Below are 26832 nucleotides of genomic sequence, written 5' to 3'. Positions count from 1 at the left end.
TCTGATATTATAAATTTACAACACTCTTCCTTGATATTATACGGCTTTATTATAAAATATCGTAAATTTTGTATTATATAGGATATCATAAAGCTATTATATTCGGCCAAGTTCAAAGAGAAGGAAGATTCGCAATTCTACTCCTCATATTTTTTTTGTACCTATATGTTATTTGATACTTTCGCTAATACAGCACCTATTTTCTTTTAATGAGCTATATGTATTTGATCTTGTACTAATTATTTTCGGAACTGTCTATGTGTTTTGTTAAACAAAATTTTCAATTAATAAACACATATACAATCCTTCTTGTCGCAAAGGTAGCTAAAACAACAAAAATTACGAAAACTATAGTTAATCACCGATGAAAAATATATTTAACAATGTGTGGGTACCTACATAGCTATGTAGCTATAGTTCATGTGAATTACAATAAGAATATATATATATATATATATATATATATATATATATATATATATATACTACCCACCCTTATTCTAAATAATGACTTTATATTTATACAGCATATACATATATTTTGGATTAAAAAAAATATATTTCAGATCTGAAATCGTTAGAGTTACATGTAAAGCGGAAAGTGACTAACAGACTGCAAAGTCCGCCATTTTATTCAACACTATCTTGTCGTTAGATGTTGAACGAAGGAGCAACTTTCCGAAACACCCGTAACACATTCGCCGGAATAAGCTACCGAGATCTGTCTATCGATTGTTATTTATTACCTCCCACCCCAATAGCTATTGAACTATTTGCGATTAAATATGTGGCTGAGACCTACTTTATCCTGCACCCGAGATAAACGGAAATAACAAAACTGCTCAGTTTGTTTGTGGAAATCGGTTACATACAAATGTAACGTAATAGTCGTTTTTAAAGAACATAATACAACATTTTAGGGAACGTGTAATATGTACATTATTCATTTTTGACAACACACTCTTGTTTATCACCAGTTTATATATTAGAAAAAATAAATAAGAAACATTAATGAATATCGTGTAACATGTAGCATATTTTATTCCGTACTACAGATATTAGGATGCCCATTATATAAGTGCGAATATATATAGATATATATATTTTAAACAATATTTTCATTCGGACATTTGGTGAAACTATAGGCATAGTATAGCGTACTGCGTCAATACCGAGAAACTGGTAATTCAATCAGAACAACGAGTCAAAACAAATTTTACACTAGTGTGTGTGTCATATAAATAAGTGTATGTGACAGTTCTAAATTTGTATAGAATAAAAGTTGCAAAAATAGCAGAAATTCAGAAATTTATTATAAATTTTAATTTTAATTCAATTATAATTTAAATATATATATTTCTACAAATTCTTGTACAATTCTTGTTCAAAGCGTAATTATATGAAAAATGTATAATATTGCTATTTTTTGTTCTAATTTATATTATATCTAGATAAACACATTTAGTTTTAACCAACTACATTCACATAAACATGTGAATTTGTTAAATTTACGCTGTTAACTTTGTTGATTATACAATACTATCATACCTACTTGTACAACAATTAGTCCATTACCCTAAGGTTGTCTTGAAAAGATTGCTATCAGCAATAAGACCGCCTTACTGTACTTACATAATTGTATCGTTATATTTGTTAATTATCTTGCTTATTTCCTATATTGTATAATGCAAATGAAGTATACTTATTCATTCATTCATTAAAACTAATTTCACTCCAAAACATAAAATTAATTAGAACTTGTTTTGTTCATACTTCCGACAAATCAGCTTTAAGCTTATATTGTGTAAGTGGGAGAGTTGTCCCACTTTCCGATAGGATATATATTAGAACGAGATATTATTCTAACATATTTTGTTATTATATTTTTTTTTATTACCAATTTATATACTACATAGTTTAAAAGAGAAATCAAACATCCGTATAAATAATATAAAGAAAGTTACGTACACTATTTAATCGCGAATACTCATCCCATACCGATGTATGGTAGTAACAGGCACGTTTTCGCTTCAAAACTTTCTTGTAAGACATGTGATAAAAACTCTTCCGTTTTATTAGGTGCCTCGTGCTCTATTAGAAAAGTAAAGTGTATTGGAACAGAAATTCTTTAACAAATGGAAAAGAACGCTTTAATTATATATATATATATATATATATATATATATATATATATATATATATATATATATATATATATATATATATATATATATATATGAACATAAGCCTTGGAGATCTTATAAGAGAGACGCTGCTGCCCATCTTTCGAACATTAAGTTCCCTAAGTCGCTTCCCACGATGGCCTATGTTCAGCAGTGGACAGTTAACGGTTCATTTGGTATTAAATTAAATCCTAATAAAAATAAATATCTAAAGACATTTAGGTTTTGGTATGTTTATAATTTGATAGATAGATAGATACTCTTTTTTGTTTCCTCCAAAAGATTACAATAGTAAACTTATTATAAATAATCAATAATCACAATGAGAAAACAATTGGCGACCTTATCGCTAAAAGCGATCACTTCCAGGCAAACTTTGGATTTTGCTACTCAATAACACTTAAACGTCAGAAGGTATTTGAATGAAATTCGGTACACAAGTTAGTTATATCCAAATTCAATACATAAGAATTATCAACACATTATAAAAAATATTAAAATTAGTAAAACATAAAGCATACATTATATACTGATTCATAAAAAAGCCACGGCAAATAACAAGTTAACAACCTACTCAGAATAACGAAACGGTTATCTACCAAACATTGCAGCTAAAAAATATACGGCCGCTTTTAAAACATCGTTAGCTAAATAAAGTTGGGAACTTGAAGGAAACAATCTCTTATTAAAAATACTCAAGTGTACAAAGGAGGCTGCATGTTGGAGCTCGCTTTGAAAACTAGATATTTGGTGCCAGCTGTTTGCCATTAATTACTTACGTCAAATTACTGGATGGTTAGTTCGTAGAAAGATACTATTCGTAATATATTAGTTAGTATTAGTCTCAAATAAATTATTGTAATAGTTAATTATAAACTTTCGCGTTGTTTACACATATTTTAAATTCACGTAAAGTTCCTATCGTGAATTTAAAATACTGTGTTAGTAGATTACTGTATTTTTTTTACTAACTTTTACCCGCAAATTCGTCCGCGTGTCCGGGATATTTATTTATTTAACATTGCATTTCACCTATTACGTGAATTGTTGAAGGATTTTTAATAAATATAAGTACACAATACGGTCTTATAACTTGGACATGTTCATTGGTCAGGATAAAAAATAGTCTGTATACTTCTCCACCCCAAATAGTTTCATTATTTATATTTTCATTACATTATTTATATAATATTATTTATATATTTATATCTGCTATTAATTATCCACTACTAAACATAGGCCTCCCCATAAGAGGTTGTTTTGTCAATACTTAACAAGCAGTCGGGTTGGCGACCGCAACTAGGCTTTTGGTAATGTTTTAAGGGGGACACTGCTATCCATCCCTCGACCATTAAGTTCCCTTAGTCGCCTCTTATGAGACCCACGGAAAAAGAAGGGGTAGCCTATTCTATGCCGGGACCTTACAGCCAAGTATTATACGAGTATGTTATCCAAATTTCATTAGGAATTACTTATTATCAAGAGATGATTTTTATAAGTACTGAAAATTTGACTACAAATATAACAACTTACGAACTTAGTCGTTCAGTCGTAGCTACACTTCAGTACATTAACCGTTTTAAGCACTTTTTTCCTATTAAAACTAAAATTACACTTGTTCAAACACTTATTCTCCCCATTATTGATTATGCTGATGTGTGTTATCCTGATCTTAACGAAGATCTTCTTAATAAATTAGATCGTCTAATCAATAGTTCTATTCGTTTCATCTTCTGTCTGCGTAAATATGATCACATATCTCCGTACAGATCTCAGTTAAAATGGCTCCCTATACGCCAACGCAGACAGTTGAGGTTGCTTTGCAACATTTTCTCTCTTCTTATTAGTCCCTTATCACCAGAATACTTGAAATGTAGATTCAAATATCTCTGTGATTCTCATACACGCGAACTTCGTTCTAACGACTCTCTTGTTCTCTCTATTCCTCTACATCGTTCTGCTTTTGTTTCCAATTCCTTTACTCTTGAGGCCTCACGACTCTGGAATGCGCTACCCATGGACATAAGACAAATTTCTAACAAATTTATTTTTAAGAGAAAAGTCTACGAATATCTTTGGAAAAAACTGTGAAAGCAGTTCATCTTCATCATCATCACTTTTGATCTCTATCGTTGTTTATTTGTGTTATCGTATATAATCTATAAGTAGGTATATTTATATATGTATATTTATATTTGTATATATGTATTTTTTTACATATTTGTATATTTATGTAATATTTGTTTAATATATTCATGTATGTATATTTATATAATCTCTATTGTATGTGTTGTAATTTTTTTTCACCGCATATTAAAATTTCTGTTTTGCCAAAGGTTGACTGGGAAAGAATGCTATATAGTATTAAGTCCGCCTTTTGTACCAGACATTTTTTTTGTAATGTGGTCAATAAAGCATAAATAAATAAATAAATAAATACTTATTAATATCCTACTACTGGGTACCAATATTTCCTTATCAGTAGAGGATATCAGCCTACAAGCCTCCAAGTTGAACAGCGATTTAATAATTTGTCTGAAATTGCCTCGTTTAAAAGTGAAACACGTGCTAAACGTGCGATAACAAAATGGCAGTCGAAAATTGTTGACCAATATCGAAGATAGTGGAAATTCTGATAGTAATAATGGTAATCAATCTTCGAGTGTTGGCAGTCAAACATATACTGATGATAGCGGAAATAAACAAAATAATTCTAAACTAATAACCAATTCCTAGTTGTCCAAGTAACTTGATATAGGGTTACTGTTTTCATTCTTTTATTATTAATACGTATACAATTAATTCATAGCGAAATATTCAAGTCATAATCACAGTTTCATAATAAAGAATAGGTATTCGCCCCGAGTGTTGGCAGTAAATATTAACTTGCCGGCTCCCGTATAGGTTTCTTGTAAAATATAGGTGAACTTCGACTAGTTTATTTAATGGAGCTGTCGCCGAGTTTTGCTATAACTTTAACTAACTCCTAATTTCTCAACAAATCTAAGAGATCGATTAGTTGATGAGGGAAATTTTCAATGTAGGTAATAATTATTTTAAGCTGATTCTAAATTAAAAATTCACAATAAGAATTACGATCCCAATGTCCTTTTCAAACGGAGGAGATTCTGAATTCATCAGTGTGTTACGTTTATCAATCGCATCTTAGAGTTACCTGGAAGTGATCGCTAGTTAGAAATAAAGCCATTTCATGTTGCCTAGCTTATTTTTGTAACCCTTTTTTTATGTTTTTACAAGTATTTTCAAGTAATTGCATCTTCTTTAAGAGGAACAATAAAGGGTATTTATTTATTCATTCAAATGTGAACTGATTTATTACTTAATATATAAAATTCGTTATAATATTAATAAAATATTAATAATTAACTTAAAGATTATAAAAATAAGAAATAAGAAAGGGAGAACTCTTTTATCCTGTACTATTTTGGTAATTTCATTGTATACCACAAAAAAAAACTTAATAAAAAAGATTTTTTATAAATCGGTTTATAATTGACAGAGTTATGATGTAACAAACATAAAAAAATACACCGAAATTAGAAGCTTCCTTTTGAAGTCGGTTAAAATTTCATTTGGAGCTTTCTTTGTATAATTATCATAATTCAAATCATGACACTAGCCTACGTTACTACAAATGTGTATGATTTTAATTAGATTCGACTAATATTCCCGAGTCGGACTACATGAGAAAATCCATTCCATTCATTAGAAGGCACGAACCGAGACAGGCTTGCTACTAAAGATATGGATAAGTATTAATCTAAACCCCTCTCGATTTCCTGTTTAACTAAGATATTAGTACAGTCATTATAATAGTCTAACGAGAAACTATATGATTATTTAAAAATATTTCTATAAGCATCAATTTTATTTATTACATATATTTCATCATTGTACTTCATAATTTAAAGAAAAAGTTTTTAATATTAATTTCATAGATAATTAACGGCTGATATGAATGTAGGAATCATGTTTTAATAATGCGAGTTTATTAAAAATTCCAGCCAATCGTTGTCCACTGTTGAACTTATATCTCTCACAAATTGCAAATAGAAACAAGTCTCAAGCTTAGTGCATCTATTAGCTGCCTGTAACACATTTGACATCTATATTTGCTAAATACTCGAAATACAGAGGTACATTTATAAAATAATAATGATTTATTTCTATCACAATTTTACAAATATAATTAAATAAGTTATAATTAAAATGCAAATAGTCACAGAAGGATTGTGAGGGTCAAAGCCCAAACTAAGCTATAAATTTAGTACATCGTGTACCAAATCCTACTCCTGCTTATAAGTAAATTATGTAAGGAAGAAAAAGGCATATAACGCTAATATAATTAAATAAGTAAAATCCTCTCACCTGAGACCGGGTATAGTCGTCAAAAGTTGCCCTTCAGCCGTCACCCAATGTAAATCGGGTGCCGGGTGTCCTGTAGCACGGCAGGCTGCGTAGGCGCCGCGTGTAGCAGGCCACAACACCCGCGACGGTGGCTCCAACACAAAATGTGGCCTTTTGTCCCCGGTACTCGCCGCTTGCGCCACCGCTAGTGCGATAAGGATGCACGATGTCGCAAAACCTAAAATAAAAATGTTAATAAATCTACTGTCACGTACATGTCGTTGTCAAATAACTTTTATATGGGAGGAAAATAGAATGGTTACCCCACTTGCCCTATTAGTTTATCTTGACAGGGTACCCATAAGAAATGATGGGACCAAAAATTAACCACAATCGTTTCCAGGGGATTATATTCGATTGATCGTATCGATGAGATATATTGCTAACAATAGGGGTACTTATCCTGTTACTAACAATACCATCTCTCATAATTAATTTGAGCACTTACTTAAAACAGTATTGATATTAAGGCTTGCTAAAGTCATTATAATATTTAGAATTGTTTTTATACGACTTAGAATGGCAAACAGACAGCCCACATGATGGAAAATGATAACTGTTACCTATAGACACGAACAGTGCCATGGACATAACATAGTATATGTGTCGTCCATGATACCCTTCATACGTTAAAATTCCTGAGGACTAAGGTGTTAGTCTCTGTACCCTGTAATTTCCAAATAATGAGAAACTAGGTATAAAGTGTATTTTAATGATGAAATTGATGAGATTACAATGACTTACTATTGACGGGTTTTCCAGGCTACTCCAGAATATAACGCCATAACACCTAATTCCTCAGGAATTGCAAGGCAGGGGGGTATCATGAGCGAAATAGTATGCTCTGTTATGTCCATGGTACTGCTCATGTCTATAGGCGACGGTTACTACTTTCCATCAGGTGGGCTGTCAACTTGTTTGCCATTCTATGATGCATATAAAAAGCTAGTCTTTGTTTGTGTTACTGATATGTTCATAAAAATCGTTTATTATTAAAATCTCACTAATAATAGGATTTGCGGAATTATTTTATACTAGTTTTTACCCGCGACTTTGTTCTCGTAACCGGGATATATTTACATGTGTGACATTTTCCATACCATACTATATGTGTATAATAAATTTCATAGTGATTCGTTAAACCGCTAAAGTGCTATGAGGTAACAATCAAACTCATTTTCACGTTTATAAAATTAGTAAGGATGTAGCAGTGTAATCTAAAGTTGGTGTACTACTTGTTAAATGGTTTGAAACGAAGTAAAGTCGAGTTTCTTGTCAGACAGACTTCTTGCGACTTTCGCAACAGAGAATAACTTCTCAATTCGTAAAAGAATTATGACGGTTTGAAAGCGCTACAAGTAGTAACGAGGCTATTTAGCCTTTTAACCGCCTCGGTAGTATTTATCCGACAAATATTTTTCGTGCCCGTATCGTTCCTATCGCATTGATTCGACAGAAAATGTGTGCTTTCACATCTGTTTTTTTCTGTTTATTTAACTGCCTACTGCCTATAGAATACTAATAAAAGTTTACTACATTTTAATTTTTTTTTGTCTTATAAATATAAAAATAACTATGTATAATAATTTAATTCAAGGACCAATGACACAGCTAATTTTAAAAAATCAAGCAGTCAAAATGTTAAATCAGTGTAATCTTCAATCCATGGTAGGCACATTAAAAATCTACAAGAACAAACTTATATCTTCTGAAACAAAAAGTAAATCAATATTTTTGATCCACCCTTTCTGCTTGTCAAAGTTTGATTGTAGAAGAGCTCTTAAAGGGATAAGTCCGCCATTGTATCTTAAATCTTTTTCGCGTCAGTATACTACTGGTTCTTAAATTAATCAAATTTTAAAGATATTTCCATACTCACATTGATGATTCTTTATCAGGATAATTATATTCAAATAATATTCTTGAATTTTAAATATTTTTTCCAAATTCTTAAATTTTTCAAAGCCTACACCAAAAACAAAAATTACCAAACGCCTATGTACAAACAGTACCTGTTTATATGAGAGAAATGGAGTCTAACAGCCACATTGCATGCAATACACCCTCTATCAGGTCGACCTCCATGCGGTTCCCCCTGGAGACCATCGTGATTAATTTATTGTTCAATCCGTCACGAAGGACCAACTGACCTGCTTTATTATTCATCCTCAGCTATCAGCCCTCACTGGTGCTTCACCAGTATATACAGATGACGCAGACAAAGCTATTATTTCATTTCATTTATTAAAAAAATACTGTCAAATTTCTTGAGGACTCCTCTCAATAAATTCTTTCCACCGTATATTTATTTAAAAAAAGAAGACATCACAAAAATGGTTATGAAAAGATTTATGTCTAATTGATTTATTCTTTTAATTTTTACTTTCATTATATATAATAAAGTAAATAAATCACAACATAATAGTATATACATGTATGTACTTATTTTGTACGCAAATATTTTCGTACATATTTGACCAGTTTCATTAATAATGAACAGTTGAATATGGTTGAATGCTCATTAATGTAACATACCAATATTAATTCGCTGCACTGTGAATATTAACTGTACACATATACATATTTACGTGTTATAAATATACTAGCTTTTACCCGTGACTTCGTCAACATAACTGATTAAAATTTACTGACGGGGATAAAAGTAGCCTATACCCTTTTCCATCTCATATGGTACGTGTATACCAAATTTCATAGTGATTGGTAAAGCCGTTAAAGGTACTATTAGGTAACAAACAAATACCCTTTCACATTTATAATATTAATAAGTATGTACAATATAAAATATATTACATAAAATTACCAATTCAACTAATATTATAAATATAAAAATATAGTGAAAGTGATTAGAAACTTTGTACAAAATTCGTCTATATGTCTACCTCCGAGTCACTCGTGTCTCTGCCACAAATATGGTAGATTTGTGTGACTGTGTTATGGCATGAATGATATAAATTCTACCATGAATATCAGACGTCACAACATGGTACCCAGGATGCTACTTTTGTTGTTGTTACCATCCCTAATGACTAAAAGTACAGTACCTCAGTTCCCTGTAATTTTACTGCCATTTGGTTTTGAGAATGGGACCCTGAAAAACAAAACAGCCAAATGCAAGCTTATAGTCAAAAACACAAGTAGAACAAAAAGAATGAGATGAGAAAAAAAATGCAGACTTTTAAGCAACTTCCAAAAAAAAAGGTTCTTAATTCGTCTGATATGATTGCGACTATATTATATGACTATGCCGCCAATTATAACCTATTTTTATAATTTCTCTTACAGTCGATAGAGTTTGTCTGTGTTTTAATTTTCTGACGATTAAAACTACCGTTTTTATTTTCTCAAAAAACCGCTTCTCTCGAAGCAAAATCTGTATGTAAACACGCGATTCCACATTCGAAATTCAAATATTTGCAATATAGAATATGAAATATCTCGACCTTTATATATATATGTGTGTATGAAGTCAGTTTTTTATGGAGCAATATGTATTTTGTGTACAAAATATTTCATACATGAAAGTATATCTATCTATTAGAGATAGGTACTGAATAGTAGTATCTATATATTTTAATTACAATATCTATATACTGGTCCAATAACGAATATGTTAAAAGTCTGTTATCCAAAAAACAATACTGGATAACAGACTTTTAACATATATATATATATATATATATATATTTTATGGGTGAAAATGGTATGGTAACCCCGCCTACGCTAACGAAATACGCTGGCGGAGCACCAGTGAAGGGTGATCGATGAGAATGAAAACAAGTCAGTTAGCCCATCATGATGAAGTCATCAGGAATAAATCATGATATTTTCCAGAGGGAACCGCGAGGAGGTCGACCTGATTGGGTATATTGCTAGCAATGGGATTCTCAGTCTTCATTACTAACAATCCCTTTCCCCCACTTTTAACATATTCGAAAATAGATATCCGACCGATGTAGGCAATATCGAAATGAATGATGACCTTTTCTCCGTCATCAATGTTCAGAGGAAGATAGATATCGGAACCTGTATCCATTTTACCTATACCTGCTATGTTATGTACTTGATATGAATAAACTGATGTCAAAGTACTCCAAATATCAAAATCGAGTAAATAAACACTTTCACAGAGATATTGGATCGCTTTTAACATTTGAGGAATCATTTCAAATTGGCATTTTGTTATGTTTGTCTCATTCTAGCACGCATCGTATAACCAAATCATTTTATGCATTGAATATTAAAGTAAACCATGTTTATACAAGTAAACAAAATTTTATTTGTAAATCATTTTACAAATAAAATTTGTTATAATATATATCTTTATAGTTTCTTTTCCATTTAGATAAAATAATACTTTTTGTATTACAATGTTACTGCTCAAACAGAATCCTAATAAATCCTGAAGAGTACTATTAATCCTTCTAATATTATACTCGTATACATATAAATTTATAAAGGTGTTTGAACGTTTGTTATCCAATAAACCTTAACGGTTGAAAAGATTTGAATAAAGTTTAATACACTAGTAGATTAAATCTAAGGTTAAGAAAGTTAATATGTATGTGTATATATATATATATATATATATATATATATATATATATATATATATATATATATATATATATATATATTACATATATTTTAATCCGTAATGATTTACGAGTCATTATGCACTGTTAATCTTGTTCTTTCAAATATATTCGTAAGAATTTTGTATCGTTATCTTTCAATTCAACTGTACAATATAATTTATCTAAGTAACAATATAATGTAAATTATGGTAACCATATTCCCGCACATATGTATAAAAAAGTTGTCCTGTTTTTGGAAAATCACTTGTATGAAGAAATTCCGTCCATCTAAAATATAATATTATGTAATCTATGTAATATAATTTCTATTTATATACGCTAAGAGACATACATACTCATAAGCACAAATATCTTATAATGAATGAATTGAACCCTCAATCATTTTGTTTTGAAAAAAAATGAAGCGATGTGTCAAACTACACTATCAAAGTCGATACTTCTATTATTATAATATAGTAGTATATGTTTCTTCATGTACATTATTTAAGCGCATAGAAATGCAGTTCAGCTTTATTTTCAAGATTTAGTACCATGTCGTTCATAGTAGGCTATAACATAAATCAGTGGGAGAAGGCCAGTTTATTTACTGCGGACCGATTGCCGCCGCGACCCATTTGCTGAAAGCTATTACGCTTTTTAAAGAGAATTATCGTATCTCATTAAATTTGGGTCCTATTGAATAATTATTATGAGTGTCATGTTATGCAGGTTTATTTCAATACGTTTTCTCTCTTATAAAATAAATCTGTTTTCTTTTAATATACAATTAGGTAATTAAATTCGTAATTGAATTTAATTACCTAATTGTATTAGAACTGGTGATTGCTAGTTTAAGTAATAAATACCAGACATATTACATTAACACAATGCTCTCTACTTACAAAAACTAAGCAAAACTAGTATACATAAAATTATATTTAGAAAATACCTATACCAAAATAGATATACTTATATAAAAATGTTTGTAATTATGTAGAAATCGAACCTACAACTATAGGAACACCTATATAACCTAGAGACAGAATGTTAAACTACTGTTCTACTAACCAAATAAATTTGTGGATTCATTTAAATATTCTCATTTTATAAAAAAAAATTGAGTGAATCGGACAAACTACTAAAGTCAGGGGGGAAGGGATTGTTAGTAATGGGGATTAGCAACCCCATTACTAGCAATAAACCCTATCAGGTCGACCTCCTCGCGGTTCCCCCTGAAACCATCGTGATTGGTTTATTGTTGAATTTGCTACGATGGGCTAACTGACCTGCTTCACCCTCATCTATCATCCCTCACTGGTGCCCCGCCAGTGTATACCGCTAGTGCAGACGGGGCTACCATTTCATTATCATCCATTAAAAAAAAACTACTAAAGTCAAAGATGAAAGAAAAAATAGGGTCAGAAGTGACGATTAGCAAACCACACAAGCGAGGATGAACCAAAATTGTTGGATGAGAAGGGTGCTAAAGTGGAAGCTCCGCGCTAATAATCGCGAAAGTGGTCGACCACCCAAAGGTTGGATACCAAATTTAATAGCGATCGGTTAAAGTGTTAAGGCGCTAAAAGGTAATAAACAAACACACCCACTTTCAGATTTACAGTATTAGTAAGGATAAACATATTAGGATGATATCAATGACCATTAGTAAGTTATATTCTTTAAAATAATATGTGGTTTGATTCTCCGACAAGTTATTTTAAGAAAATAAACATTTTAAAATTGGCTGTGATTTATTAGACGTATTACAATATTTTTTACAGTGTAATCTTCATAATAACATTTTTATATAGCTTTAAATACTTCGTAAACTTACTAGTGATAAATTATAGTGGCATAAGTAACATTTATTTCAACTACGTGAACCCACCGAACGCAAATGTAGAACGCAGTCACTCTTAATGCTAGACCAATCCATCATTTATATTATTTCCAAAAATACAAAAAATTAACTATACTTATAAACGTTATATTTATTCAAATCTATACTATATCAAATATATATAGATTTGAATATATATATATTCAAATCTATATATATATATATATATATATATATATATATATATAAAAGTTTTATCTATGTATTTTTTGTTATAATTGTTTTAATTCTAACAAATGACCTGTATCGTAGGAGAATTAAAATTTTAAAATTTATTGTTATAACAAAATTAGTGTGGGACTCATACGGTTTGTAAAATATTCATTAAAACCTATTAAATATAGGCGAGGGCATCGCATAACATACACACATAAAATACCGTCAAATTGAGAATTTCCTTCTTTTTGAAGTCGTATGAAAGTAGTAAACTAAAGAGAAATCTGATTGTAAGTAAAGCAACACAAAAGAAACAATAACATATGTATATAACATAAACGTAAATAAATAATGTTCAAAAATACATTTTATCATCATATTTCTTCCTTTTAATATTATAAAAACGCGAAAATTCGTTAAAATGTTGCGATGTTCGTTACTATATCACGCTTAAATGAGTGAGCGAATTTAAATGCAAGATTCTTAATAATAATTTACCGTATAAGCTCTTTTTATAAATTAACCACGTTTGCAAAGTCATGGAATATATAGCTATTTATTGTATAAATTTACTCAACTACTATTATAAAGAGAAAAGATTCAATTGTTTGTTTGTTTGTAAAGGAAAAACTCAAAAATTACTTAACCGACTTTATAAACTCTTTCACCTATAGAAAGCTAATATTATCATCGAGTAAAATAGACTATTATTTTCGAAAATTTTATCTACCAGTGACAAAGCTGACTGAGTCACTTCTTTATTATAATTCAAAGAATTAAGTTTAAATAATAATTATTAAACGCAAATAGCATTATATATAAATAAAAATAAGTGAAGTAAATAAATTCTTCAGTTGGAACTGACTACCAGACTGATAACACAAACTCTAAAGTGATGACTTCAATTTTGTCTAGAGGAATAATTATTATAAGAATAATTTTGTTATAAAAATTTAAATTTGCTTTCAAAAAAAGATCCACCTTTTATCATAACAAAAATATTATAAGACTAAAAAATTAGTTCGATAAAAAAAATGGTCAAAAACTGTTTACGATGATATCAGGTAACACAAACACAAATTCAATTAAATTGGGAACCTCCTTTATAAAGTTGTTAGAAAATTCATCCCTTAAGGAACTTAAATAATTTCTCTTAAGGGAATTATTAATAAAAACTTTTAAAGAAATTACCAATGAGATATGTCTTTATCAATTGGTTTATTAAAAAAAAAACAAACCTTGCATTATTCACACTTGATAACGATTTTCCAAATTGCAAATATTATAATTAAAATTCTCCCAAACAGTCAAAATCACACATCTCACGAATAATTCACTTCGCAACATCATTACTCATTATTTGTATAAATGTATTTTGTTACGTGAGTTTGTAAAAGTTTTCCCTCCATAAATATAGGGGATAAAACACGTGCCACCCTCACGGAGTTGAAACGCGGACTGGCGAGCTTTACTGACTGGGTGATGCGTTCGTTCTCCCGCTGCTACTTTGCTTAATACGCGATTGTTAGCTCAACTTTAATAAAGCTATTTTGATTTTAACTAACCTCTCCTAACCTATTGTTATCGAAAATATACAATAGTATTCCTATGCAAACGTTACCGTATTAATTTATAAAGGAATATAGTACATACTTTATTACTGTATATCTACCCCGTACTCCCTGCCTCCCTCTCTCTCTCTCTCTCAAGCTGTTAATTTTGTCTTAATGTTGTTAATAACAACAATAAGACAAAATAAATACAACAAATTCGTTAATCGCCATCAATTTATACATACTTACCTTACCAGTCATAGGATAAAGTTTGCCGAGTGATTTTAGATGACAAATTCTGAAAAAACGACAAACCTGGTTCACTTAGTTCCCGCGTCTTTTGTACGCGTTCTCGTTCTCTCTTCAAATTATCCAACACTTTTGTTGATTTGCTTAAGTATCACTGTATGTTACACGGAGATCGCGACTGATAGAATAATTCGCAACTGGCGGAGATTTTTCGTGATCTTGGCGGAACTTGACCAGCTCGACGCGCAGATGGATTATAGACTGATTTTGTCCATCTACCCCCCAATGTGATCCCAGATTTGATAGGGAATATGGATAGGTAAGGAGAGTGGAAGAATATTGCGTTCGAAAATGTTTAATGAATATACAAATGCTGAGATTATATTTACCATATCGCCCCCCAAAGAGCTATCAGGCTCTTTAGCAAAATTAGATAATAAATAAGAATAAGAAGATCAAAGAATTCTAAAAACATTGGCTTAAGGATTAATAATAAAAAAAATAAGTTTGACTAATAATATATATAATAAATTCAGCTATTTGTTAATATATTATGTGACGTTTTGATCATCGTAGACAATTTTGTATACTTCAGGGTTTTGGTCACATTATAAAATCACAAGAGGGGGAAGAGATAATCCAAACACCACCTTCCCCACGAAGTGTCAACTCTGAGCGACACTTCCAGGAATTCTTCATTTTCTGCGGCAATCATTATTACCATTGCCCAATTTATTATTTCCACAACATTTTCATCAACTGAATGAAGCCGGCTAACGCAAAAAATTGCTATCAAAACCTCAAAAAGCATCAAAATGACAATTCAGGAGACGGGTCAGTAGATTTTGAAACGAAATATTTCGACAGATATTGAATTTGTTAACATTGAGTTATGCAGTACTTAAAATCAAAAACCTTTTGGAATAGAAACAAATGTGATTTTATTTAATTAGCTTTTGAAATCGTAAGTTTCATAAAAACGGAAACATAGATCGACCTTTTGGAATTCAGTGCAAATTTAAATAGTGACTACGTAAACTGATAAGGAACCTTTTATACAGCTTGGTATCTCTATTATATTTGGCGAACGGCCAGCAAAAATAATATTTATTGCTTCCATGACTGGAAATTGCTGAGGTATTGCCCAAAAATATGATTTCAAAATACAATTTTAAAAAATCTTTTTAGGTAGGTTCAAACAGCAAAACAAAAATTTAAACTTCTGTGAATCTAGAAAAAGAATGGGATATTATAATTTACAGTTAGAATTGTTATAAGCTGATTCTATAATCCAACACTGTAATAAGTTACATTGTTCTATTTAAGATTAATTAGATAATTCTTGTTATTATTTTCTATTTATCATACTTATTATATTATACTTATCATAATAAATCTTACCAAATTGTAGTCATTAATTTTAAAAGACAAAAGAAAGAAACTATTTCCATTATATAGACAGTGGATTACTAAATTCCGTTGTTCAGAACCATTGAATGAATAGATCTTCGTCTTATTTCAAAGCTCCATTGAAATGGAAACATTTAATTGCAAATGGCTCATGGACACAGTTGCATTCAAATCGGCGCGTAGCCGTTATATCCGATCCAAACTGGTATTCAACGAGGAATAGTAGTTATAGCTGTGAATAAGAGATTATATTATTGTACTTGAAACTGAGTATTTAGTAAATGGTCAGCTTATTAGCGGTTTACTTGCTTCACAGAAATGGATTAAATAAAGGCGTAAATGCATTTAAATACTTCGTTATTTCTAATTTTTAACCCTAAATTTAACCAATTATAATACAATTAATTTTAAACTTTCGCGTTGTTTACACATATTTGAAACGTTGGCAATAAAACAGCATGTATGGTAGGTACTATTTACCTGCAAACATTTTTCATCGCATTAAGTCTCTACAAATTAAACACAACTATAATTTATTTTTAATTTTGAAGTTTCTACAAAAAAAATGCATTAAAAATGTATTGAAATTATATTTTGGGGGTAAACTTTTTAAAAGAATTAATGTGATGAGGATTACTTACTATCAATAAATAGTAATAATACATATACAACAAATAGTTTAATATAAGAGTAAAGTATAGCAATCTTAATATTAAGAACTTTCAAAAGATTATATTCGGAATATAAATATTTATTATAATAATAAATATTTAAATACAAATGCAATATCAATTTCTCCAAAATCCATTACTATAGAGTTTAAAATATTTCAATGGAACATTATTATTAACATCTGACAGTTACTGTTATTATTATAATGCAATAAATTTATATTGGGACCTGTATACACTGTACCTATAACGGATCATTTGCATAATTGGCTGTACGAAGCTCATTCCGATATCCGATTTCCATTTTCATAGAATACGGATGTAAACACTATCTAACATTCTGTGCTTATACTCCGGACAATCGTAGATTTTATAGTTTTCATTCATTGTAATGGTCGGTTTGCTGTAGTATATATTATTTTATTTTATATAGATACTTGTTCTTAACACAACTTTGTACGCATAACTAAAATATTATTTTGATTGACCGAGATAACAATATATGTGGCAATAAATGTTTCTAAAAGATAAGTAAAAGGAAAAGAAATTAGAATAAGTGTGATGAATGAAAAAGATGCACGATATAAATAACATTGGTAGACGAATGAAATTACGAAGATGGCATTACGACTTAAAAATGTATAAAGTGTTTTCGGAGTAAATAAAATTAATATTTTTATAATTCTCACTTGCGACCTCCCACATATAGCTTATGATATATATAGTGGAAAGTCACAAAGGACAAGTCCTTCTCTGTTCCACATATGTGCAAAATTAATTTCACATATATGCATATATAATATACATATTTTTTTCCCGTGTCTGTCATAGGAGGCGACTAAGGGAGCTTATGGTGGAAGGATAGACAGCAGCGTTCTTCTTAAAACATCGCCAAAAGTCAAACTGCAGTTGACAATTCACCTGCCAAACGGGACAAGTAGTGGTAAACCCCTCTTATAAGGAATAGGCCTCCCCTGAACCTACAGTAGTACAGTTAACGGCCACGGATACAACATACATCCTATTTGGATAGTTTATAACAATCTGTATAATAAAAAAACATAAATACATAAAATATTTTTTTTCTATGGATGATAATAGAATGGTATAAATTGGCGGGGCACCAGTGAGGAATGATAGGTGAGATTAAAAGGTAGGTCAATTAGCCCATCGTGATGAATACCTGGAATTCAGTACGATGGTTTCCTGGGTGGACCACATGGAGGTCGACCTAATAGGGTATATTGCTAGCAATATGACTGATAGTTCGCATTACTTACAATCTCTTTCTCCCCTAATATATCTTATTATGTCTTAACAGTTCCTACCTATCTATATGAAAATTAAATGATCTTAATTATTTACTAACTGTACTTTTACTGTAATAATGGCAAAATAAAACATAATTTTCTCAAATAGGAAATATATAAACTCCAAAAAGATCAAATATCACTGCTTTCCGCACTGAGGCGTCCATTTTAGGGAAATAAAATACAAAGAAAATATTTTATTTTTATATTGCGAAAGTCACTTTAATTTAGGGCTATTCAAATATTACATTGATATTTTTTTTAAACAAATGTCAAATGATAAAAATGTAAGGACTTACGTATATCTTAAATTAAAATACGAACCATCTTTTATTCTATAGTTCATGCCAGAGCGCAACTTTTATTGTAGTTATTCAGAGCTTTTCTCATTTTATATTTCTTAGGTCTTATGTTTATTAAGCACGAAGACATATTCAGTATTTGTTTATTTTATTTATTTTTGTAGTATTGAACGTGTAATTAGATACGTAAAGGATTCCCAGTTCTTTTTAAATCAAAGTGCGTTTAGTAATAAAACACTATTCACAACGTGGTTTCAGAGATGTTTTCTCCCACGAACACTCAGGTTATGGAATGAGCTCCCTGCCGAGGTTTTCCCAAGAGACTAGAGCATGGGGTTCTTCAAAAGGAGGGTAAAGAGTTTGGCTAATACGATGATGATAATGATTATTCTTTATTAGTTCAATACTAACCAAAAAGTGTTACATTATGGTTACATGTAAGTCATGAGCTCTTCATACTGGGTACAGGTGTTATACCTGAGTCCTCAGGAATAGCAACGCATGGGGGGTATCATGGGCGAAACAGTATACTCTGTTATGTCCATGGTACTGCTCATGTCTGTAGGCGACGGTTACCACTTTCCATCAGGTGAGCCGTCAGCTTGTTTGCCATTCTAAGTGGTATAAAAAAAACACGATTTACAATATTTAATAATAAATTGTATCCAATTTTTTAAGGCTGTAAAGCAGCAAATAAATAGGATAATATTCTCAAATAACTTGAAATAGGAAGATGTTCTAAATTCAGCTATTATTTTTATGTGTACTGTACGCAATATTTCCACAGTCTTCTCTGCGATTCGATGATTCTTTTAGAGTCGACACTACATATTACAATTCTCATTTTGTTGCTACCATATTGGTTTATTCGGGTATACTAATACCTATATCTAAACGGTATATTGTGTATTTGTGTGTTTTTTCCGATCTTTAGTATAAACTCTAAGTTGAGTGACTTGAAAGATTCTAATAAATGGAAGATCTTTAAAAGTATGTACTTGAAACTGAAATTTCTACATACTCAACGCTTAGATTTCAAATTAGATGGTATGTTGAGTAACAACTGTCGTGAATAATTATTTTTTACTAACTTTTACCCATCGGCGTGATCAGGATAAGAAGTAGTATATATTCTTCTCTATCCCATATAAAACGTGTAAACCAAATGTCATAGTGAGTGGTCAAGACGTTAGTGTGCTAATAATTAATAATTATCGTACATTTAACAAACGTACAACCAAACTTACTCCACATTTATATTATTAATAAAGATTTGTAACGTAAGTAAAATAGGCGTAAATAATTAGATGGTATAATTTATCTATAAAAAATATTATACTTGGATAAATAGTGTCTTCAATAACTTTAAATATATACTACACTTTAACTGAGACAAGACGACTTAAAAAACGCACTATAGCACAACTAACTTTTATTCATCAGGCCCAAATAAATAACCGCGTTAAAATTCACATCGTCATCAATCACTAGGAAGGTACCATTCCCTCTAATAAATATTAGGCCGTCCCAAAAGATTATATCGATTCCTCTTCTTATTGAATCCATCGAAAGAACTCAGATTTGCCTCTGAGCGGATCAAGTTGAAAAGCGGTAGGTACATTAATTCGCCTAATGCGTTGTATCTATTCATATGAATATTTACTATATCACAATATATATGAATGAGTACTTTTGCTTCGCAAAAAATTGCAATTTCAATCGTGAAGACACACCATTTTTTGAGCACAATATTTTTTTTTAAATACTGTCAATTAATTGTACCTTTTTAGACTGATGGGTTATAAGCTAAAGATTTAATAAATTAAAAAAAACACTCTTTATTTGTAAGGTTTGTGGGTGATCATGGGCAGCGGTAGTCACTTACCATCAGGTGAGCCGCACGATCGTTTGCCCCCTGTGTTGTTAAAAAAATATGTTTTCCTTTTGAAATGGATCGCCATTTTAATTACACATTAATATATTTTTGTATGCATGTATATTAACTTCAAATTAACTAAGTTTTAACACATTTTTGACACTCGACACTGTCTATATAATCTAAAACTGTAGTTGTTGTAATTGGTACAATCACGCTTAAAATTTATTGTTTATTGTTATCAAGCAGGGATGGTCAGCAGCGTCTCTCTTAATATATCTCTAAAAGCCTAACTGCAGTTGCCAATCTGCCTACCAAGCGTGGTAACTACTGGCAAAACTCTCCTTATGGGGAAGGCTTGTGTCTAGCAGTGGACAGTTAACGGCTGAAATAATAATAATTCTTCAAATCCTTTAGTTACAATTCATATGATATTCTTTACTAACATAAGATCTGCAATAAAAGGTAACATTACACGTCTCATTAGCGAGGTCGTTGGAACATCGTTAACTCAAGAATCCGCTTACAGCCTGTACCTATCTACTTTTTTAAGTATATACAAGGGTTCTGGCCTTTATAACAACTGTTTGTAAAGACAAAATGACATGTTTCTCGTATGACTTGAATGGATCATTTATATTAGGTTACAGAATAACGTAGGACGTGTACTCTAATAAGTGATAAAGAGGAATAAATCTTTATTTAAAAATAACTTTATGGATTCTTATTCCAACATTAGATTTATGGATTTAGTGTTATATGTAAGCTTACTGAAGGCATGTCGCAACTATATATTAATTTTCAAAAAAATAATTTATCACTTTTCTATATTACTGACGGATTTTTAAAAAAATTCTCTGCTAATACGTTAATCATCCAATAATATTCTTATTAAGCTGTAACGGAAATTTTGAAGAAGTAGCTGCAAAGTTTTTAGTTGTAGATTTATATGCAATGTATTCTATCATCAAAGTACATATTGAATAAAATATATATCATTATAAGATAATTTAGTTGCTTTTCTTATACTTCATTCTTTTTAAAATTAAACCTAAATGTTATTAGTATAATTAATTCTTCTGTACTATTGACATATTTCATTCTGTTTTCGTATTAAGTATTATATCTTTTATTACTTATTTTAATATACTCATACTTTAAGGAGAATATTAAACTTTAAGAGAGTACTAACTTATAAATACATAACTTCAAACTTCCGTGATATATTATTACCTACAAGTATATCAACACGCATAACTGGCTAGAAGTTATCTCACGGGGCGAATAAAACACTAAAAGCTATCTCAAAAGTTTATTATTTACCGTGGCCGTCCCAGTACTAAGTGCAGGTTTATGCAAAAGTTTCACACCAAAACTGTAGTATCATTACTCCAGAGTTTTCAAGCAGGTGCCAGCGACCGCCGCTTGAGTGACATAATTCTGCAAAAAACAATCTCACATTCTTTCATAGTCACTTCTAAACCTACTTTAGGGATATTAAGACGTAAAAAGGTTTTCAAAAATTAAGTAATTCTCTTAAATTTACACTATCCAAGTTCATGTACCAAATATTATTAATAGTTTCAACTACCATTCTCAATAATATTAATTTATTGCTTCAGATATTTTTACATTGGCAAGCTAAACACTGGCATATTGAGTAACGAACAAAAACTTTCATAATTAAAATCTTTGAAAGCATCGAATTAATTTCTGCTCGGTAACTTCGCAACACATGATATTATCGACCATAAATTTCCAACGGCATTCTGAAGCGTAATGCCAAGTCTCGCATCACTAAATTTGCTGCAAGTGAGTTACAGTTAAGTTCTTTCAGTAGAGCAATATACACAGAAATTAGGTTGGCACTAATATCGCAAAACTTTGAACTCCTTGATTACACATTTGTAAATATGTTATCATAATCAAAAATGTTCTGTATATCACTGAATTTATACGCATATAATTCAAAATATAAATTCCAAGTCAAATAAATCAAACGTGCAAATTTCGCAAATTTTGGCGTTATAAACACACAATAGAGTCACGTGTATTACGTTTTGTTCGCAAGCAAGTTTACTAAGTCAGCTCTGCAATCATGTTCTGCGCGAATTTAGAAGTTCGACTTTTCACAACTTTGTAGTGTAGTTACCTACCGCTTTAATGCTTAGCAGTGACGCTGTGCCCGTGGAAGGTATTACCAACTTCAAGCTTGATGCAAAGTCAAACTTACTAATCGTCCTTTAGTAATTCTCTGAGAATTTAAAGCAAGTAGCCTTATTATACGGTACTTTTCTTTATATAAGTGTTCTGCTTGGAATGATAAAAAGTTGGTGGCTGCCTTGATAAAAAGTGGCAACCATATAGGCGATGATTGCAACTTTTTTATCATGTGTGCTGTTACTATAAACAGTACTAATACTTCCTTGCACACACATTAATATTTTCTTTTATAAACATAGTTTTATTCATTTTAAGTAGAGTCGGAACCGCGACGTTCGAATTGTAGTTACACTTAACCAATTTACATAGTACTAACCAAGTTATATAGTAACAGAAAAATCATAATATCTTTTCAATTAATTATTAATATTAGATACTTAAAAGGTAAACATGAACTTGTTTATTGTTGAATTCAAAACTTTGAGTTGATAGTTGAGAACATGTTCACATTTAAGGTGAACTCAATGTCCAAAACTGCGATGTTAGTATTTCAAGTAGTAATATTCTATTACATTCACTCCCCTGGCGCCGGCAAAGTGACAGAGGACGTTCTTGTGCAACTGTCGGCAACTTAACCAAAGTGTCTATTCACTCGCAGAAGTTTTCGAGACATAAAGGTCAGGAGAGCACCGCGCACAGCCAAAGTACAGTGCACAGAGCTTCTGATTATTGGAAACTAAGCAATGACACCTATAACCACTTATACGTACTACCTAAGCAGTATATAAAAACATTTCCAATATGGCTCACTTTAAGACGTTTTTTATATATTATGTCTTCGTTTGAGCGTATTTGTTATGTGTATACTTGTCATAATTGCACATTCTCCCTTTAATTAGAGATTATAAACCTACTAATAATACATTGGCCAATCTGGTATAATATTTTATTTCTTACTAGCAATAAACCGTGACAAACCGTCCGCGTAAATCCATACATAAAGTATTCTATGTACTAAGTTAATTAGTTACCATCCATCGTTACAAACTTTTATATTTATTATATTAATAGAACATTATCTAGTTAACGTATAAAACTAATAAAACATATTCTCTCTAAATTATATGAGTAATCTACTTTATTAATTTATCTCAGCTAATATTATAAAGAAAAAATTTGTATTTGAAATAAATAAATTGAAAAAATACTGAACCTATTTTAAACATTCTTTCGTCTATAAAAAACTACATAATCGACCAGTAACATAGACTTTATTAATAAAAAAAAGTAACACATAAACTATAATATATAAGTATTAGTTACTTACTTACACTTTATTCATAACAATATTAGACCATTAATGCCCCGCCCTAGGTTGGTCAAATCTATCAGCTTCAGGGGCTTTTACACAGATCCCAGACCTCGTGGTTATATAAATTGCGCCTACACCATTTTCTTACGAATTATATTATGGAAATTGTTCAGTAATAATAACTTCAAAGTGATTAATTTTTGAGTGCTTTTCAATGGAGGATTATATAAAGTTATATACTGATTAGAAATTATATAATAATGACATTTTAAAGGTCAAGAATTGTCTATATTCTATTTTATAATACATAATTAAATTAAAATATATGAATAACTTTTTTTGTCTGTTGATGTCCAATAATAGTATAAATCTAAAATCGATTAATTGATGTACCGAAATAATCTAGACATGCAATATTTAAAAAAAATTGAATATATTATATATATTCCATTTTTTATATAATTCTTTTGATATATATATATATATATATATATATATATATATATATATATATATATATATATATATATCTTATTTAATAGAGAAACCACAAGACAATTTATAAAAGAACACTTTACCTACACAGTTTTCTATAGACGATTTTTGCTACAAATAACATATAAATAATACATGTGCATACAAGTCTACATGACATTCGCATAGCAAATATTCAACGTATGTTTAAAAAATCTATACCATATAAAAAACAATAATACAATGGATGTATGCTACGGTAATATTCATCAACATCAAAATGCTGACTGAAACTACTGTACATTGTTTCTTATAATTGCATGACATAACATTACATTAAGGAGAAAAAAAGGATATCTTGTACCAGCGAGTACTATATGTAGGACGCGTTATGAAAGTGTATAAAACAAGAGATGTATCTAAAGAAAAAACCTTTATATTTGGCTCTCTCTACCCTAATCTACAAAGTATCCAGCTTCCGGATGGGTAAATAATCCACCACGAAATTAATCTTGAAAGATATTTATCAATGACAAGTGACTATTTAAATAAATATGGGCCCAACTTATGTGTCAATACATGACTCCCGTTTGGTAAACCTCTGTTCGATATGGAGTATACATGGCTTACATCCGGCTCAGATAAGCTAGTATCCGGTTCACACCAGCCGCTTCGTTGTGCTCTATTAAGTACGAGGTCCGAAGCTTTCCGCTCTCTTTAGCAACTGCAAAAAGCTGTGTTTAGAATCAAACATGGTATATTTTAGATAAGGGTTGAAATTTATTAGTGAATTACATACAAATAGTTAGCTGTGCCCCGTCAGCATAAACTTCATATTTCATATTTAATTTTACGTTAAAAAAAATTAAAATCAATGTTTTATAAAATATGATAATATTGCAAGTATGCAGTTGTGATAAACATAATATTATCATATCAGCTTTGAACTATCCACTGCTAAATATAAGCGTTCCCTTTGGGGAGTTCTGCCAGTAGTTGCAATGCTTGGCAGGTAGGTTAGTAACCACAGTTAGGCTTTGGAGATGTTTTAAAATAGACGCCGCTGCCCATACCTCGCCCTCCGTTAGTCGCCCTTTACGATACCCACGGAAAAGGAAGGGGTGGCGTATTCTATGCCGGGACCACACGGCGAAGTTCTTATAATAATACTATTGTATTGTCATCAGAACTGAAAATAAAGAAGCAACATTTCAACAAAATCGATTAGGAGAAACTGATTTAAAGTTCAGCTTCCAGGATTTGGCCATCAAAATTTATAATAGTTTTGTCTGAGTGAGTGACTTTATCTTTGTTTAAAATTTATGCCCAGTATATTCATTTGTTCATCCTCATCATCATATGAACTACTCACATAAGGTTTTGGCAGTATTTGCCACGCTTGGGAAGCGGGTTGGCAACCACAGTTAGGTTTTTAGTGATGTTTTAAGTAGAACGCTGCTGCCCATCACTCGACCATTTAGTTCCTTTAGTTGCCTCTTACGACAATCACGGAAAAGAAAAGAGTGGCCCATCTATGTCCGGACCACATGGTAATTAATTTGTTACCTTCTTTTATTGTAATTTATAAAAATATCGACGACAGCGACATATAGCTGAAAGGCATATAGTTTAACTATGGTATGTAACCTGTTCTGAATAAATAAATAAAAATTCACGACATAAACTAATGTAATATATATACTTATATAGTTATTCGTGCCATGCAAGTTAGAAACACGTAACCAAAGGCAATGAGTAGATGACTCGTAGACAAAAGAAAATCAACAATGGCACCGAGACATGAAAGCGCATCGCAAATGGCAGAACTGCGCGATAATAGGGCGCTGTTTAGCGACTGCTCGCTTCCGGACCGGCCGCACCGGAAATGGCTCCACCCAACAGACAACCTTCATTTCCTGAGCAGTCCTTTGAGTGCGGACCCTTAGTTGGAATGATGTTAATCTATGTTTGCGGTCATAGTATTTGCTATTTTATTCGTACGCGTCAAAGTTTTTTATATACCTCCATTTTCGATATATATATATGAAATTTTTATTTCAATTTTTAAGAACGATAAATATTATCATTTAAAGAAAACTACAGCCAATAGATGTGAACAGTTTCATGTACATTACAGAATCCATTACGATACCTCATGTGTTGCCATTTCCGAGGACTAAGAAATAATGCGCTCCTATTTTATTGTTTATTCATATATACATAGATATACATACAATCATAGTTGCGAAA

At 30.8% G+C, this 26832-nt stretch overlaps 1 protein-coding gene across 2 annotated transcripts in view; it reads right to left on the bottom strand.

Annotated features, from left to right (window-relative positions):
* The window catches only part of LOC113514894 (cell adhesion molecule Dscam2-like), a 58752-nt gene extending 44044 nt beyond the window's left edge, over positions 1–14708 (bottom strand). For both annotated transcript variants that reach the window (XM_052903532.1, XM_052903533.1), the window contains exons 1-2: positions 14501–14708; positions 6573–6789 (exon numbers count right to left, since the gene is read on the bottom strand). In XM_052903532.1, coding sequence (XP_052759492.1) covers positions 6573–6789; positions 14501–14507 — 224 coding nt within the window. In that variant the 5' untranslated portion in view covers positions 14508–14708. The remainder of the gene's footprint in view (positions 1–6572; positions 6790–14500) is intronic.
* Positions 14709–26832: the final 12124 nt, after the last annotated feature.

This window comes from Galleria mellonella, unplaced genomic scaffold (assembly GCF_026898425.1).
Source record: "Galleria mellonella isolate WM207_F2 unplaced genomic scaffold, CSIRO_AGI_GalMel_v1 utg139, whole genome shotgun sequence".
Classification (NCBI taxonomy): Eukaryota; Metazoa; Arthropoda; class Insecta; order Lepidoptera; family Pyralidae; genus Galleria; species Galleria mellonella.
This window is presented reverse-complemented; position numbering and strand designations above follow the sequence as displayed.